Source organism: Diplodia seriata, assembly GCF_021436955.1.
Source record: "Diplodia seriata strain FDS-637 chromosome Unknown scaffold_5, whole genome shotgun sequence".
Lineage (NCBI taxonomy): Eukaryota > Fungi > Ascomycota > Dothideomycetes > Botryosphaeriales > Botryosphaeriaceae > Diplodia > Diplodia seriata.
This window is the reverse complement of record NW_027117312.1, coordinates 2,486,232-2,502,362: the sequence shown is the minus strand read 5'-3', so window position 1 is coordinate 2,502,362 and position 16,131 is coordinate 2,486,232. Positions and strand designations below refer to the sequence as shown.

At 60.0% G+C, this 16,131-nt stretch overlaps 7 protein-coding genes across 7 annotated transcripts; 3 read left to right on the top strand and 4 right to left on the bottom strand.

Annotated features, from left to right (window-relative positions):
* Positions 1 to 82: 82 nt before the first annotated feature.
* RPT3 (26S proteasome regulatory subunit 6B) lies at positions 83 to 1,563 on the top strand (the record flags this gene model as incomplete). The annotated part of the gene is made up of 5 exons (XM_066777196.1): positions 83 to 237; positions 290 to 331; positions 387 to 485; positions 536 to 822; positions 878 to 1,563. The coding sequence occupies 5 exons, from the start codon at positions 83 to 85 to the stop codon at positions 1,561 to 1,563; spliced, it is 1,269 nt and encodes a 422-aa protein (XP_066633038.1).
* Positions 1,564 to 2,050: 487 nt separating this feature from the next.
* Positions 2,051 to 2,547, top strand: SLS55_005751 (uncharacterized protein; the record flags this gene model as incomplete). The annotated part of the gene is made up of 2 exons (XM_066777195.1): positions 2,051 to 2,375; positions 2,441 to 2,547. The coding sequence occupies 2 exons, from the start codon at positions 2,051 to 2,053 to the stop codon at positions 2,545 to 2,547; spliced, it is 432 nt and encodes a 143-aa protein (XP_066633037.1).
* A 516-nt stretch (positions 2,548 to 3,063) lies between these two features.
* On the bottom strand, positions 3,064 to 4,239 carry TSR3 (ribosome biogenesis protein tsr3; the record flags this gene model as incomplete). The annotated part of the gene is made up of 1 exon (XM_066777194.1): positions 3,064 to 4,239. One exon carries the CDS (start codon positions 4,237 to 4,239, stop codon positions 3,064 to 3,066), a length of 1,176 nt encoding a protein of 391 aa, XP_066633036.1.
* A 378-nt stretch (positions 4,240 to 4,617) lies between these two features.
* Positions 4,618 to 6,804, top strand: GGA2 (ARF-binding protein; the record flags this gene model as incomplete). Its single annotated transcript, XM_066777193.1, has 4 exons — positions 4,618 to 5,142; positions 5,196 to 5,940; positions 5,993 to 6,549; positions 6,604 to 6,804. The coding sequence occupies 4 exons, from the start codon at positions 4,618 to 4,620 to the stop codon at positions 6,802 to 6,804; spliced, it is 2,028 nt and encodes a 675-aa protein (XP_066633035.1).
* A 1,153-nt stretch (positions 6,805 to 7,957) lies between these two features.
* On the bottom strand, positions 7,958 to 9,505 carry SLS55_005748 (uncharacterized protein; the record flags this gene model as incomplete). The annotated part of the gene is made up of 1 exon (XM_066777192.1): positions 7,958 to 9,505. The coding sequence occupies one exon, from the start codon at positions 9,503 to 9,505 to the stop codon at positions 7,958 to 7,960; it is 1,548 nt and encodes a 515-aa protein (XP_066633034.1).
* A 1,753-nt stretch (positions 9,506 to 11,258) lies between these two features.
* On the bottom strand, positions 11,259 to 13,214 carry VTS1 (Flap-structured DNA-binding and RNA-binding protein; the record flags this gene model as incomplete). Its single annotated transcript, XM_066777191.1, has 3 exons — positions 11,259 to 11,312; positions 11,371 to 12,656; positions 12,716 to 13,214. 3 exons carry the CDS (start codon positions 13,212 to 13,214, stop codon positions 11,259 to 11,261), a joined length of 1,839 nt encoding a protein of 612 aa, XP_066633033.1.
* A 1,141-nt stretch (positions 13,215 to 14,355) lies between these two features.
* Positions 14,356 to 15,747, bottom strand: COG5 (Conserved oligomeric Golgi complex subunit; the record flags this gene model as incomplete). Its single annotated transcript, XM_066777190.1, has 1 exon — positions 14,356 to 15,747. One exon carries the CDS (start codon positions 15,745 to 15,747, stop codon positions 14,356 to 14,358), a length of 1,392 nt encoding a protein of 463 aa, XP_066633032.1.
* Positions 15,748 to 16,131: the final 384 nt, after the last annotated feature.

Sequence of the window (16,131 nt, the reverse complement as noted above, 5' to 3'; positions counted from 1 at the left end):
TCACCCGCGCTCTGCACCCGCCCGCTCCCTCTGCCGCATCACACACTCGTCAACCACCGCCCAGTTCCTGACGCTGTCCATCATGGCCGACGCCGCCGTTGAAAGCCCGGCCAACCAGGTGGCACCTCACAAGAAGCAGCTTGCCTCGTCCATACCATTTGTCGACTCATTGGAGGGCGTCGCATCCGAGAGCAGTGACCAATACTCCACCTTCAAGAAGCTGCAGAGACAACTTGAGTACGTGGCGCTACGAGGAAAGCGAGCGACAGGCTTACTGATGGTGGGACAGGTACATTCACTTGCAGGAGGAGTACATCAAGGATGAGCAGAGGTGTGTTTGGCGAAAAGCATCTCGGATATCGTCCCCGTGTCTGACTGTATTGCAGGAGTCTGAAAAGGGAGCTTGTCCGCGCACAGGAAGAGATCAAACGCATTCAGAGCGTACCGCTCGTCATCGGCCAGTTCATGGAGGCCATAGATCAGAAGTAAGCGACAATCTCTCGACGCAGATAGCGCGTGCACTCACACCTCGCAGCACCGGGATCGTCCAGTCCTCAACCGGCTCCAACTACGTCGTTCGCATCCTGTCCACGCTCGACCGCGAACTCCTCAAGCCCTCATCCTCCGTCGCTCTTCACAGACACTCGAATGCTCTGGTAGATATTCTGCCACCGGAGGCCGACTCGTCGATCGCCATGCTGGGCCAAGACGAGAAACCAGACGTGACGTACGCCGATGTTGGTGGTCTGGACATGCAGAAGCAGGAGATTCGTGAAGCCGTTGAGCTTCCCCTGACACACTTCGACCTCTACAAGCAGATTGGTAGGCAGCATATACGCATTCTATCATTTGTGATTCTGACTAACATCCGGGACAGGTATCGACCCTCCGCGTGGTGTCCTCCTCTACGGACCCCCGGGAACTGGTAAGACTATGTTGGTCAAGGCCGTTGCCAACAGCACTACCGCATCCTTCATCCGTGTCGTCGGCTCGGAATTCGTTCAGAAGTACCTCGGCGAAGGCCCCCGCATGGTCCGTGACGTTTTCCGCATGGCTCGCGAGAACTCGCCCTCCATCATCTTCATTGATGAAATCGACGCCATTGCCACAAAGCGTTTCGATGCCCAGACCGGCGCGGACAGAGAGGTACAGCGTATTCTTCTGGAGCTGCTCAACCAGATGGATGGTTTCGATCAGACCAGCAACGTGAAGGTCATAATGGCCACCAACCGTGCGGATACCTTGGACCCGGCTCTGCTTCGTCCTGGACGTCTGGACCGTAAGATCGAGTTCCCCTCGCTCCGTGACCGTCGCGAGAGGCGCCTCATTTTCACCACGATTGCTTCGAAGATGTCTTTGTCGCCCGAAGTCGACCTCGACTCCCTTATCGTCCGCAACGACCCGCTCTCTGGTGCCATCATTGCCGCAATCATGCAGGAGGCTGGTCTGCGTGCTGTGAGGAAGAACAGGTACCACATCATCCAGTCTGACTTGGAAGACGCATATTCCGCTCAAGTCAAGGGACAAGGCAACGAGAGTGACAAGTTCGACTTCTACAAATAGACTCGTCTTGATCTGGCACGAGTCACGGGATGGTCTGGCGTCTTTAGGCGCATTGGAATTAGAACCCTTGTAGTATATGGGATCCAAGAGTATGGCAGGACGGATGGATGGGGAGCAAAGCGTACAGGGCAGGGCTTACGAAATAATACAATTTTGCAAGATGAGCAGTAAATGTTTGATCCAACCCGTGGAATGAACAAACGGTGCATGGGAAGCAGTTATCGTTGCGCGGGTCGTAAGCTCTACCCCAAAGAAGGGACGAGCTGCTTTTGTACACGCACACCATTCCCTCTTTCCTGAGACCACTCTCGTGTCTGACTCGCTGAAGAGATCGAGGGCTGGCCCCTTGCCCTGCTTCTTCCCCGCAGGGGATCGGCAGCTAGAGCCGCCCACCCAAACCGGCAAGCGAGCCGACGGACGGCGAGTCTTCCTCGATTCATGCCGAACAACAACCTGCGCTTTTCGCCAACAGCTTTCTCCCGCCAAGATGCCGCACATCGAAGTCATCCCCATCACCAGCGGTGCCGCCCCGGCACCCGGTTGGGCATATGTCCCCGATACCGGCTACGACCCGAGCAAGGTTGCCATCAACCCGAGCGCTCGCAAGCGCACCGCTCGTCAGGACCTCGGCGGCGCGCCCGACCTTACCGCCCGCCAGCAGACACAGCTGCACAAACGCATTGCTGAGCTTGACCGGGAGAACCAGAAGGAAGTGGTGCTGCCAGCGAAGATCAAGGAAGGAGGCTCCACGCCGCGGGAAAAGGCTGGGAGGAAGATGACGCCCGCCGTCCGCAAGATCCTACAGAGTGGACGTACATTTGCGCATTGGCTGGCGGATGAAGAGGCGTTGAGTGCGCAGCGCCACGCTGCCGGACAGTCGCTGGCAGCGCAGGCGGCGGCGGCAAGCCCCGCGCCCAGCTCCTCAGCAGGTCCCCCGGCGGCGCAGAGCAGTCGCTCGAAGAAGACACTGGCATCGCGGACTAAACGTAGCGGATCCACTGCTGTGCCTTCCAGTCCCGCCACTCCGACTGCACAAGCCGCGCTTTCGACTAGCAACACTGCGGCTCCGTCTCCGGCTGCCCAACCAGCGGCAGACGTTGAGCTATTAGATGCACCACCGGTGGAGGATGATCCATTACTTCGCCCGATCGTGCCTACGGCTCCGCCAGTACACGAGGTCCAGGCTCTGCTTGCACACCCTCCGTTGCCTTATGGCGCTGCGAAAGCTGCACCGCCCAACCCCGAAGGCCCTCCACGACGGCAATTCTGTGAGATTTGCGGCTACTGGGGCCGTATAAAGTGCTTTAAGTGCACTGCAAGGGTTTGTGGGCTCGACTGTAAGAGAGCGCACGATGAGACGAGTTGCTTGCGAATGTAGATTCGCCATAGAAGCGAAACGAATTCACGATGGCACACATTCAGGGTTTTTGGAACTGGCCCAAAGACTGGGTGGGCGAGATACCCTTTTCATTGAAGCATACGAAGCGATGCCACTGCATCCTACCATTTTTTCGGGGCGCTGAGGCTGGCTCTTGAGAAGCTTGCACTCACTACGGTGCTATCTTGAGTTTTGAGTCTCTGCTTCGCCGTTATACCAGTCCTATCCGTAACAGGCGTGGCGTTGATGATGTTGTCGAATTCGTCGTCCATACCCGCGATGTCTGACCCGGATTCTGCATCAGAATCCTCCTGCAACACTGGCGGGGCTTCGGGCCTCGCATTCGTCTCAGGCTCCTTCTTCGCGTCTGGCTCGGGGTTGGCAAATGGTTTCGAGGCCAAGACGCGCCGGCGTAGCTCTGCCATCTCCTCTTCGTCGTCAGACTCCTCGGGCGGTAAGCCGTACGGATCACGTTCGTCCTCATCCTCTTCGCCAGCCTCTTTCTCTCCGTCTTCATCTTCATCATCATCATCATCATCCGAATCGGCCGGCACGCGTCTGTTCATGTTGCCACCCTCCCAAGCATCCCCTTCGCCCAGTGCTGCCTTATCATCTCTGCTTGTGTTATATTCCCTCTCAATCTTAGCCAGCCAAGTCTCTTCGGCCTTCAGAACCTCTTCTTCTGTTGAGCAGGCAGCGTAGCGCTTCAGCAACGCAGCATTCATTTCGAGGAAGGCCTCGCCGTAGGAGAAGGAGGAGAGGATCTCTTCAGCCCATTCGAGGTGTCCGCAGATAGCGTAGCAAGCGGCAAGTGCCTCGACACAGTTAAGTCGCCACGGTCGTCCATAGTTGGTGGGGTTCGCAGCAACGAGGTATGGTAACAGGCGCTCGCACTTGCCGCCGATGCGCGAGAAGGGCACTTCGTCGATCCTGTTCCACGAAGCCTCGACAACAGCGGCGCCATACTGCTCGCATAGCTCGCGGTCCTGGGGGGAGACGGTCTTCTTGGCCTTTGGAGACACAACGACGCCGGCGAACTTCTGGCCGATGTGCAGCTCGCGCATCATGCCCAGACGCATGAGACGCTTGCCGGAGCACCTCTTCGCGTCGCAGTGCCCCAGATCCCACGCAGCAGCCTTGAAGGCGGGTCGCTTGGCCATGCGCTCGCCCTCCTCGCCGGCGTCGTCGTCGGTGTCGCGCGGGCCCCGTTGGCGCGGCGGGTTGCTGTATTTCTTGCCGCCACCGCGTCCGCCGCGTCCGCCGCGTCCACCAAAGCCATCCTTCTTGTGGCGCACCATGCTCGCGATGTCCGTCGGGCCCAAGGTCTGGTGCGGGTGCGGGTGCGGGTGCCGGTGCCGGAGAGTGGTGCAGGGCTGTGCAGGTGCAGGTGCAGCAATTGCAGTTGCGGCAAAAGTGAGATGACGCGGGACTCAAAAAAGGCGAGCTTGGACACCCCTGTTGCCCGGGCCGCGGACGAGCCCCCAACCCCCACTGTGTTGCAAGCCGTCATCCCGGAGCGTGGCCTGAACTCGCCCAGCTCGTGGCTAATAACATCACCGCTCCCGCCTGGCCTTCCACGCCCGCACGCCTCCGCCCTCGCAGCCGACGCCCAATTCCGCTCCCGCCCTCCCGCCCTCGCTCGCACACTGCCCACCGTGGAGGCTACCTCAGCCCGGATGGCCGCCCGCGACCGCTTCGGCGGCTTCGCTGAGCCGGCCATGACCCCATTGCAGCGCTACATCATGAACGCCTGCGACCCGCAGAACTTCGAGCCCAACCTGGCCCTCAACATCGAGATCGCCGAGCTGGTCAACCAGAAGAAGGGCAGTGCCCCGCGCGAGGCGGCCATGGAGATCGTTAAATTCGTCAACTCGCGCAACCCGAACGTCTCGCTGCTCGCCCTCAATCTGCTGGACATTTGCGTCAAGAACTGTGGCTATCCCTTCCACCTGCAAATCAGCACCAAGGAGTTCCTCAATGAGCTTGTCCGCCGCTTCCCCGAGCGGCCTCCCGTCCACTCGTCGCGCGTCCAGAACCGCATCCTCGAGCTGATCGAGGAATGGCGCTCCACGATCTGCATGACCTCGCGCTACAAGGAGGATCTGGGCTTCATCCGCGACATGCACCGCTTGCTCAGCTACAAGGGCTACACTTTCCCCGAGATCAGGCGCGAGGATGCTGCGGTGCTGAACCCCAGCGATGTACGTATCTGGCTGCGCTGCCCGTGAGAGCGCCCCACTGACCCAACCCGCAGAACCTGAGGTCCGCCGAAGAGATGGAGCAGGAGGAGCGCGAGGCCCAGTCGGCCAAGCTCCAGGAACTGATCAGACGCGGCACCCCGCACGATCTGCAGGAAGCCAACCGACTGATGAAGATCATGGCCGGCTTCGACACCCGGAACAAGACGGACTACAGAGCAAAGGCGGCGGAAGAGGTTGGCAAGATACAGCAGAAGGCCAAGCTGCTCGAGGACATGCTCCAGAAGCACCAGGCCGGGGACCAGATCAAAGAGGGCGACGTTTTCGAGGTACGCCCGGGCGGGCCGCTCTCTTGGGAGGCGGTTGTGAAAGCTGACCGCATGCAGGAGCTCGCCAATGCTTTGGCAAGCGCCCACCCGAAAATTCAAAAAATGTGCGAGGAAGAGTCGGACGATCACGAGGCTGTGGCCAAGCTGCTGGAAATCAACGACAGCATACACCGGACTCTGGAGCGGTACAAGCTCATCAAGAAGGGCGATGTCGAGGGCGCAGCCAAGATCCCCAAGGGCACTCTGGGCGTGAGCGGGGCCGGTGTCAAGAAGGGCCCAGACAACGAACTGTCTTTGATCGACTTTGGCGGTCCCGATGACACGGCAGCTCCCTCTGGCCAACCCAGTGCCAGTTCGAGCGCTGCCGCGCCAAAGGGGAACGCGTTGGAGGATGACTTGCTTGGCCTGAATCTGGGCGGCAACGACAGCTTCCAAGGTGGAGGCATTTCTCTCGGCGCCACGAATGGGGCTGGTACGCAGGCCTCAGCTTGCATTTCTATGGGTATGCTAACAATCATCACCAGCGTTCCAGCCGCAACCGACCTCACAGACTACCGTGCAAAATCTCCTCGGCGGTGGCCCTCCGCCATCGCAGCCGACGCCCCCACAGCCGAACTACAACGCCTTTGCCGGGCTTGGGGGCTCTTCTTTGGCTCCGCAGCCGACTCCACCCCAGCAAGCTTCGATGTTCTCCCCGCCCCCTCAGCAACCGCCGCAGAAATCTGCAGACCCTTTTGCTGCTCTCGCAACTCCCCGGACGGCGTCTCCCTTCCAGTTCCAGCAATCCGTCAGGCCTGCGGCATCCCCGACTAGTGCTCTCTTCGACCTCGGAGGCACTTCGACCCCACCTCCAGCCGCCGCAGCTCCGGCACCAGCACCCGCAGCTGCTGATGATGACGAGTGGAACTTCTCCTCGGCATTGCCGGACCAACCGTCGACGCAAACCGTCATCAACACCAGCATAAGAACTGACTTCACCGTTTCCCGTCAAAGTGATGACACCATCCATATTCAGGCTGCCATATCAAATAACACGCCCGCACCAATTTCTGAACTCACGATGCAGCTAGCCGTCACAAGAGTAAGCGCTCCACGTGAGGGTGGAACCAAGATTGCGCAGCTGACATGTGTACAGGGCTATACTCTGAAGCTGCAACCCCAATCTGGCAGGCTATTGCAGCCAAACCAGCAGAATGGCATTACGCAGAACATTCACCTGCTCGGCGTCCAGCGCGGACAGGGCACGGCAGTCAAGATGCGCTGGAGGGCCAGCTACATTCTTGGCTCAGAGCGCAAGGAGGAGCAGGGAGAAATATCGAGCTTGGGCGTGTCATGAGAAGGTACTAGTTGAATTCGGAAGACCGATAGGTCTCACTTTTGCTTCGGGGAATTGTGAGGCCAAGGCCTGCCTTCGTGATAGTGGGTCGAGGTTGGTGGTAAGTGGAACGCAATAGGATACCAGGATTGTCAAGACCGGTGGTTATGTTGAGACAAGTGTCACCGCTCAAGGTATGGATGAAGAAAGAAAAGCTCCCCATGCTCGCGCGAGCGTTGCCTTCACGATTCTTTTGGGTTTACTTTTCATGTGCAAAGAGCCCTGCTTGTTGTTGTTTCGAAGAATGTAGACCGGATACGACAGTGGCTCACGAGAGATTCTGCGCTGCTCGCGTCTATGTCCACGATAGTTGAAGTTCACGTCTGGTTGCTTTTGCATAGTCTCGAAAGCCTACACTTATGCCCGGATGTTTGCTTCAAATACGTACGCATAGGACCTTTCGAGGGCACGGAAGGGCAAAATCCGCCGCCACGCACTGTACCAATGAGAAGAAGCCGTAGGCTTGACGATCTTCATCCAAGTCTGCCTTTCATCTGCTTGATGCGCCGCCCGTGCACTTGGCACCCATGCAGAGTCGAAGCGTCCATTCCAAACCCGATCCCCTAATCTTGCATGCGTTACGGCGAAAGCACATGGCGAAAGTCCGAGACTCACGCCGATCTGTACGACGGCTTACTACACGTCGCAAGCAACGGTGCAATGCCTTTATCCGGAGTCACATACGAGACGATAATGGGATGGTCTTGCATTTTACCGGCGTCGCGGCGCATGACTAGCTAGGCGATCTGGACGTTAGGGCGCCCATTCTTAAATTAACCTCTCCGAAGGGTTCGGCACGTCGATCGTCGTCGCATGAGTACCATTGTCTCATCTACCGCATTTGTGATGCTGCATTTTTCGTCCATTTGGAACGGCCTAGTCGCTGATTGCGTGATGCTGTCGAAACATCCGTAATCTGCACGATGCTTGGCCTCTCCGGGCACCCAAACGTGTCCTCTGGCGTTCGGCATGCTGTCCAGAGATATATACATATATACAAAAAGGCTCATTTCCAGCCAGTGGGTATGACCCCGGGGTATCTAATCTAAACGGTGCTAAGATCAAAAATATAAACAGAAAAGAGAAGATCATGGAGAGAATCTCGTTATTTTCATCATAAGAGGATTGCGGCCAAAAAGGCTGCCGTGCCGGTGACCATCGCCCACGACACAGTCACGGCCCCGGCGCCACCGAGGGGCAGTTTGCCGTTGACCAAGTACTGTGCATTACCTTTTGCTGATTCATTTGCCGGCCATGAAGCACCCGTGCTCGTCGAGGAGGCAGCGGTAGAGCTGGTAATCGAGGCCGTCGCCGTGGATTCCGTGGGTTCAGTTTCCGGTGCGTACGTGAACGGGCGGGAGGTGGTCGAGGGTGCGGAGATGGTGGAGTAAATGACGGTGGGTGCGGCGGGTGCGGTGGTTGAAGTGCTAAGCGTTCCGGCGGAGCTGGTGCTGCTGCTGCTCGAGATGAAGGTCTCGGTCATGGTGGTCTTGACCGTGACAACCGCGGCGCTGCTGCTAGACGAGCTACTCGAGCTGGTGGCAGCGGTAGTAGTAGTTGTGGGCGGGGCCGGATCGCGCCACTCAAACCAACGGAAAGCGCCAAATTCCCAATACGCCTCGGTGAATGCTTGCGGATTCTCTTTGACGTAGTTTTCGCAGCTGTCGTAGCCGGTGGTTGTCGGGCAAGAGCCACTGGGCCAAGTGGCGGCGCCCCAGTCGCCGCACAAGTCGACGTTGACGACAATGCGCATATCGCTGAAGCGCTCCGCCCAATTGCAGTCGGGACCGGAGAAATGGGCCATTGGCTTCCCCCAGGCGTCGTTGCTCGGGGCCAGGGTGGGCGGATCGGCGCTCAAGTTGATGGCGGCGGCGACGTCGGCGGGCTTGGATTGGGTGCGGCCGAAAAACCAGACCTTGATGCCGTCGTCGGTCCACTGCATGGCGACGGTGCCGCCGGCGGCGCTGTTCATGGACTGGCCGAAAGTGGGGACGTCGGCATTCGTCGTCTTGCCCGAGCCTGCGTAGACGGCGCTGGTGCCGGTAGGGGCTTGGATCTGGCAGCCGGTGTTGTCGCCCGTGTCGGGGTCGTAGGCGCAGTTGCTGGAGGCAACGGTGCCGGTGTAGTCGGTTTTGGAGTAGCCCAGGGCGCCGGAGCCGTCGTCGCCGGAGGCGGGCACGGCGTCGATGGAGCAGGCGTTGGCCTCGACACCGCTGGTGTGGAGGGTCATGTAGTTGCTTGCTTGGTCGTTGGCGCCCTCGAGGATGTCGATCTCGCCGTTGGCGGGCCAGTCGCCGTCGCCCAGCATCCACAGCGCGGGCCAGGTGCCGCAGCCGGAGGGCATGTGCATGACGTCGACGAGCAGGATGCCCTGGTTGTACGTGTCGTTGCTAAAGATGCGGACCGAGGGGCGGCCGTCATCCACCTTGTTGGTGGAGTCGACGCCGATGCGCACGGTGGAGTCGGTGGTGCTGATCAGGTTCTTGGCCGCGGCATCCTGGCGGGACTGGTAGGCGACGGTGCCGTGGGTTGGGTCGTCGCCATCGTAGAAGCCAAAGTTGTTGAAGAAGTGCTGCGGGGCGTAGTCGCGGACTAGCGTGTATGCGGCCGCGGAGCCGCGGGCAAGGAGTAACGGCGCCAGCAGGCGGGCGAGGCGTGGCATGGTGCAAGGGAATGGACGGGTGGAAGCTGGGGCGAGGAAAGGACTGGAGGGACATCTGGGGTGCACGGCTTGCTCATGGCGAGACAGCGGTGTTGGTATTATAGACAGAGGCACAATGGCATTGTGGAGCCGGGCAGAACGAGAGACAGGCGGCGTGGACGCTGAGGGCACGGCGGTGGCGGGCGACTTGTAGAAGGTCGAGGCCAGCGTCCAAGGGGAGATCTCTCGAGGGCGCTAGCCCGAAGAGACAATGTCAAACAGCCAAGGCGCGGGTAGGGTGGGCAGGCAGAGGGACGGAGCAGTGGGATCCAATCCAAGCGTGGAGCAGGCTGAGGCCGGGCTGCGAGGACCCACAAAGCGGACCAAACGGCCCAAGTGGGTTGTTTGAGCGCCAGCACATTGCAGTCCGACTGGGGGCCTCCTCAGAGAAATGACGGGGTGATTGCCGGCCATGCGCGCCAGCACTCGGGCTCAGGAGAAGACGGACCATCGAGCGCTCCCCAGCGCAGGCGCGCGGCAGCAGCAGCCGGCCGCGACGGGGCCTGGAGTGCCTGGCATCGAGTGCCTGGAGGAGCGGGCCGTGCGAGGCAGCTGCGGTTCTATGTCGGCCTCTCCACGTGTTTCCCGGTCGCAACGTGGACGTTGTTTGCGTGCTGGAGCGGCCCTCATGCTGGTCTTGGCTTCCCTGTGCCACATGGCCCGCTGCTCTGACTGTTTCTCTGTCCACGGATGCTCGACTTTTTGAGCGCCGCGGGCTCGGTCGAAAAGCCGTCCTGTTGCGCGTCGCCTCGAGCTGCATCGCCTGGTAGACTACCGTCAGTCGGCGTGCATCCCCTCGTGTCGCTTCACCGCTCACGGCCTGTGGTTCTCGCTTGGTGCCGACGCTGGTGGCTGGTGAGGAGCTCCGGCGTGCCGGCAGGTGGCATGGAGAAGAATCGAGCGCCCCTACTTATTGATGAATCCAACTGTCAGAAGCAGGCCGATGCGTCCATGTACTGGATCCGGCCGCCCGCATAGGAAGACTGCAGTCTTCTCAATCCGGCTGTACCCTCGCAAGCGCTTCGCCCCTCTCCGCAGCGCGAAGGACGGGAGCGCCGGCTCTGCTTCCATATCACGGGAGGCTACCTTCCGAAGGGCGGGCGAAATGGCGCTGACGACGTGGCGGAGCGGAGCGCAACTGGATCCCGCTGATGTACAGCGTGTGTTGTTGAGCTGGCGGGGACATCTCCGCCTTGCGCAGGGCACGTCCCCCGCCCCTTTTGCCGCCGAACGGTCCCGCGGTCCTTCTGCTCCACCCGCCGAACTACTCCGGCGGGAGATCGCCCTCCCATGTGGTGGCACTCTGCTTACACTGCTTCATGTATTACTTGCTTGGCGTCTTGCAAATGTGACACAGACAGGCCTCGTCATCCTCCGTTCCAGCTGGCATCCCAAATTCTACAATTACTTCCCTGAAATTACCCATGGCCGCAGTTTCGCACTTGACAATTGCAACCAAACGTCATGAGAAAGCCGAGCGCCTTCCGTTTATGTTTTCGTCGGCCTTGTGTGCAGCAGGATGAGAAGAAACAACGTCCGTCCACCAAACTAAGGAAATGCGTCAGACTCGGGCGCCAAAGTGCGACGCTCCAGCAACTTCGAGACAATGCTCCGTCCACCCCTCGGTGCCCGCTAACTCGTCTTCCACCCAAAACCACTGCTTCTTTCAAGTCATCATAAGTCAGACGTCCAGCACCGCATCAACACCTGCCTCTCAGCTCGGGCTGATCTTGCCCTCCGCCTTGGCCTCTCTGACCTGCTCAAACACCTGCCCAAACGTTAGCAAACACCGCCTGTGGTCTTCAAGCCGACACCGCAAAGCTCACCTTCAGCATCTTTCTCCGAGCTCCAAGAGCGTTCACGCCACGCTTCTCCAAACCCTCGTCGTCCAGCTCTACCAAGTCCGACCACTTCAAATCCTTCAAATTATCCGTGTACTTGTGCAGACGCAGGCTCCTGAGCCACGCCGGAATGTCCTGGAGTAGATCCGGGTTGGTCGGATCCTCCGGCGGCTTCGAGCTGCCCCTCCTTCCCCGAGGGGACCGGCCACGATTGATCTCAGAATGATCCGAGAGATAGCCTTCGTGGGTGCCACCCATGCCAATTCCAAACTGACCAAGGTTCATCCCAGCCAAATTGTTATCGTAAGCAGAAAGGAACCCGTTGTTCTGAGGGGAAGCAAAGTTCATCGCGTTGATATTACCACCCTGCATCGCCATGCCCGGGGAGCTGGGGCGCGAACGACGACCGTTCATTGCTGCGAGTTGCTGAGCTTGCAGAGCAGCTGCCTGCTGAGGTGTGAGCACCTGGCCGAATTCATTCGTCATGACAACGCTGGCGGGAACGTTTTGCTGCCCATTGTTATTGTTGTTATGCCCGGAGCCCTGTCCCTCCGAGGAACGAGCCCGGCGGTACTTTCGCACATCGTCCAGCTGTATCCGGTTGTTGACCGTAGAGAGGGCCGCCAGCTTCATCGCTGTTGCGTTCGCCACCATATCCGCCTGGTTTGCCTGCTGCTGGAAGTTGGGCATCAGAGGTGTGTTCACCATTGACGCCCAGCTTCCGCTGGCTCCGTACGGGGACAGCATGGGCATACCGGCTCCGGAGCCGTCCGGAGCATTGAGTGTGGTGCTCTGAATGTTCTGATCTCCGGAAAGCGTCATGGGACGAGGGGAACGGAGTCCGCCGGCAGAGGGCGGAGGCTGAACAAACTGTCCCATCGGCGGGTGGTGGCTTGAGGATGACTTGGGACGCTGCGGTTGCTGGTTCTCACCACCACGAGGGCCCCACGGAGATGATGGTGGCTGCGGCGCATTGTCCCTCTTGCCATCGTCCGGCGCTGAGATCGTAGGAGCGATCATCGACGAGCGGTCGCCAATAGCGCTGTTGCGGTTTGAGGTGGGCGCGGCGCCGGTATGCTGGGTGAACTCGGCCTTCTGCTTTGCGATCGCGGCCGCCGCATCGGGGAACATGGAGTTGATCGTGTTGCTGTCGAGACCAGAGTTGCGCTTCGCGCCAGGGGATGGCGGAGGGCGGCCGAGCCCAACCGAGTTGCGGGAGCCCTCAACGCTGAGCTTGTTCATGGCATCATTCAGCTTCTGAGACATGGGATCTTCGAGAAGTTAGCAACATCCTTGACGGTTTCAATCCTGCAAGCATCATCGTGCGCACCTTTTTCGCCGAAATTGGCGGGCGACAGAACGCTGGACATGGGGTGGCTCTTGGCCATCTGTTGAAGGACCTGAATAAAGAAGCGCTGCTGCACGCCCGTCGTCTGCTGGAGCAGCTGGTAGAGCGCGGCGGTTCGCTCAGGCTCGCTCAGGACACGAAACCACTGCTCGATGGCACTGAGCTCGTCCTTGAAATCCTGGTCCAGCGTCGCAGCGGCCATCTCTTCTAACGTGATCTCGTATTGATCAATATCCGCAATCCACTGCTGCGCAGCATTGTCCATGGTGTCTTCGTCCTGGGTGCCCTGCTTGTTGAAGTAGACCTCGGAGGAGGGGCGAATTCCGCGGTTAGACAAAGGCGACGAGGCAAACACGCCCATGTCGGCCGAAGCACGGAGGTGGTGGTTGGCGCCAATGGCCCTCGACGAGGGTGGGCGCAGCGACGAGCTCGAGGCCTCGGGCGTGCTGTTCCGGTTGCCGGCAATCTGGCTGACAGACATGGTGGGCAGCGGTCGGAGGGTCACCGGGAGTTGTTGGATGAGGATCGCAGCGGCGGGGGCGAAGGGATTGGTGAGAATTCTGGGGCGCAGGTATCAGCGGCTCCTGTGGGCAGCAGCGGTGGTGCGGGGAGGCGAGTGCACGCACAATGCAGGCAACGAGAGGAAGCGCGTCGGTCGCCGTCGAAAACGCCCGCAGATCAACTGGCCTCAAGGGAGCTTCGAAGGCGGCGTCAGGAGAGTTAGAGGAAGGGTGCGTCTTTCTCAGCCGGCGGCGGGAGCGGGAGGCGGCGGGTGACGCCTCGCAGACGGGTGGGCGGAACTCAGAGCGCGGGAAGAGCAAGGTACAAGAAGAAAAGGCAAGATTGGGGGCAGGGTGAAAGAAGGGGAGGGCGCGGCGGAAGCGGCGTGCAAGAGAGCGTTGGCTGGCCGGATGGAGGTGGCACCAAGGGACACAATGGGCTTCGACAGGGCAGGACCGATGCGGCTCGCTACAGAAGTAAATCCGAACCGGCGCTTTTGCTTGCACTTGGCTACGAAGACAGCCCGCAGCGACTCGCCTGCTTGCCTGTGCGGATGGAGCTCAGCGCGAGCACATGCAGCTGCCCGCCGCGCCCTCCCCGAGTGATGTGCAGCGCTGCCATGATTATCACTGGGCCCTCGAGCCGGATCCGTGCGGCCTGTGCGAGCGCGGGCTTCTGTTCCACAAGGATCGCTGTAGGCCAACGGCCAGCAGCGCGCCTTCACTCCCTCCTCGCGCCCGCTCGCCCGTGCGCCCCGGCGTGTCCGCAGCACTGCGCCGCAGCTCCCCTGAGGCCGGGCGTGGCTTGCGTGCCCCTGGCATCACGCAGACGCAGATTAGACGTCCGTAGAACCTGCGCCGCAAGACATCGGTAGGGCAGGGCTGCACGTGCGCACGGATAAGACCATTGCCTGGGCCACGGCGACCATGTGTATGTATTATTGTAGCACGCAGTGACAGCGCCAATTTCGCATCCGAACGGCGCGGGCGTAGGCCTGCCCGTATGAGTGCTCCTCCCCACCGCCCGGGTCACTGCTATGTTCCCTCTTTCGTCCTCGCTTCCGTATCTGCCCCCAATCCGGCCATGCTCACGCAGGGGACGCCTTTGGCGAGTCCGTCCGTTCACCTCCCCAAAACTCCAATAATAGACCCGACCATAACCGCTGCCTCGCGCTCCCAATTGCCTGTTGCCGGCCCCTTGCCCCGGCTCAACGCGCTTGCCGGGAGCTGCGAGCCGCGATTCACGCACTCCCGGATTGCATCCCTGACTCTGTCCCTGTTGCTGCGCAGCGTCCTCGCCGATACACCGCCGCGGTTGAGAATCTCCTGGACCCGCGGTGACAGCGCTGACGCAAGAGATCGCCAGAAGTATGACGCCAGCGAGGACGTGTCCAGCGAGTACAGCAATGGTTGCAAAAAGTTCTGTGGAGGGAGCCGCGACGCGCTTCTCGGCCTTGCTGCCTTCTCCGCCCCCGGGCTACTGACCAGCGGATGCGAGGGAGGCCTGACCGACTCCAAGAGCGTCTCCAAAGCAACAATGTTCTGGCACCTTGCCGATATCTCCAACAGCGTCCGTTCAAGCGTCGGTAGCGTTGCCAGCGCCCGCGCGAGCGCCGCGAGAGACGACTTGAGGGCTGTTTGCAGGTATTCTTGCAGAGCGCTGACCAGGAGGGCCGGCTCGAACGTAGCCGTCGTTGCGTTTCGCAATGCCGGCGACAAAAGGTAGAGGGTCAGGAGGGCCGACGTGGTGCGGGACTTGGTGTCTTCGGTTTGCGCGTATGTCGACGCAGCGCTGGGCTGCTGCGAACTCCCATTGGATGCCAGCAGCGAGGACATGGAAAACTCCCGAATTATTTGTTGCGAGCGAGAGACCAGCGTACGCTCCGCCGGGCCCAGCAGCTCGCTCTTCAACGTCGTGATGACATTGACTCGTTCAAGCCCCTCGCCCTCCTCACCAGGCCTGGACGCTAGCAACACCTGCCGCAGCGCAACGAGCGTGTTGGACGACCGAACCATTGCTCTGTGATCCTCCTTCTTCCCCAGTATGGCGCCAGGCCCGCCAATCTCGGCCAGCTGAGCCTCTAGCTGCCGGCCCAGCATCAGACAGCGTGCGACTGCACGGCCGACCTTGACCGTGTGACAAAGCCGCTCCGCTGCAAGACGCACCTGCTCCGCAGCTTCGTAGCGTTCAATGACCTCTTTCTCCAGCGTCTTGTATCCCTCCGTCAAGCTCGCAATCTGCGCCTCTACCTCGTCCAGTATCCGCTCTCCCGACTCCGCATGGTCTTTCGTGTATTCGAGCAGTGGCAAGGCCGACTTGGTAGTTAGCGTGTCGATATGTGTGTCAATCTCCTGCACGTCGAAGAGAACGCGCGAGAGCGGGGTGGAGAGGTCTAGCGGTGTGTCGGAGGGATTGTTCGTCGCGAGCACGAGGTTGTTGGCGAACCCTGTCGTTGAAAAAGACGGGTCGAGGAAGGCCTCGTAGTCAATGTAAGATGGCTCGTCATCTGCCATTGTCTCTGTGCAGCGGATTTCGCGGCTTCGCTCACGGTCGCCTCTTCGGTTGGGTTGAAGTTCAGGCCAGGTTGGTGTTCGGTGATGATGCACCAGCCCCCGCGCCGCTCCTTCCTTACGCCTCGGCGCACGTTCACTCCACTCTTTCTACATTTACGTAGGTAGTCGAAGACAAGATCCGGACGAAATGTACCCATTACAGACTAGTATTTACGTCCGGACCTTGGATTCAACTACCCATGAGAATAACGCACTGATGGATGCGGGCGGCCAATTTATTTTTGTCACCCGCTGTGGCATGGCGGCTTATAAGATTTGAGCCTTCCCGCATCTATCTTCAAAGATATTCCACTCTTTCTACGTAGGTAGTCGAAGACAAGATCC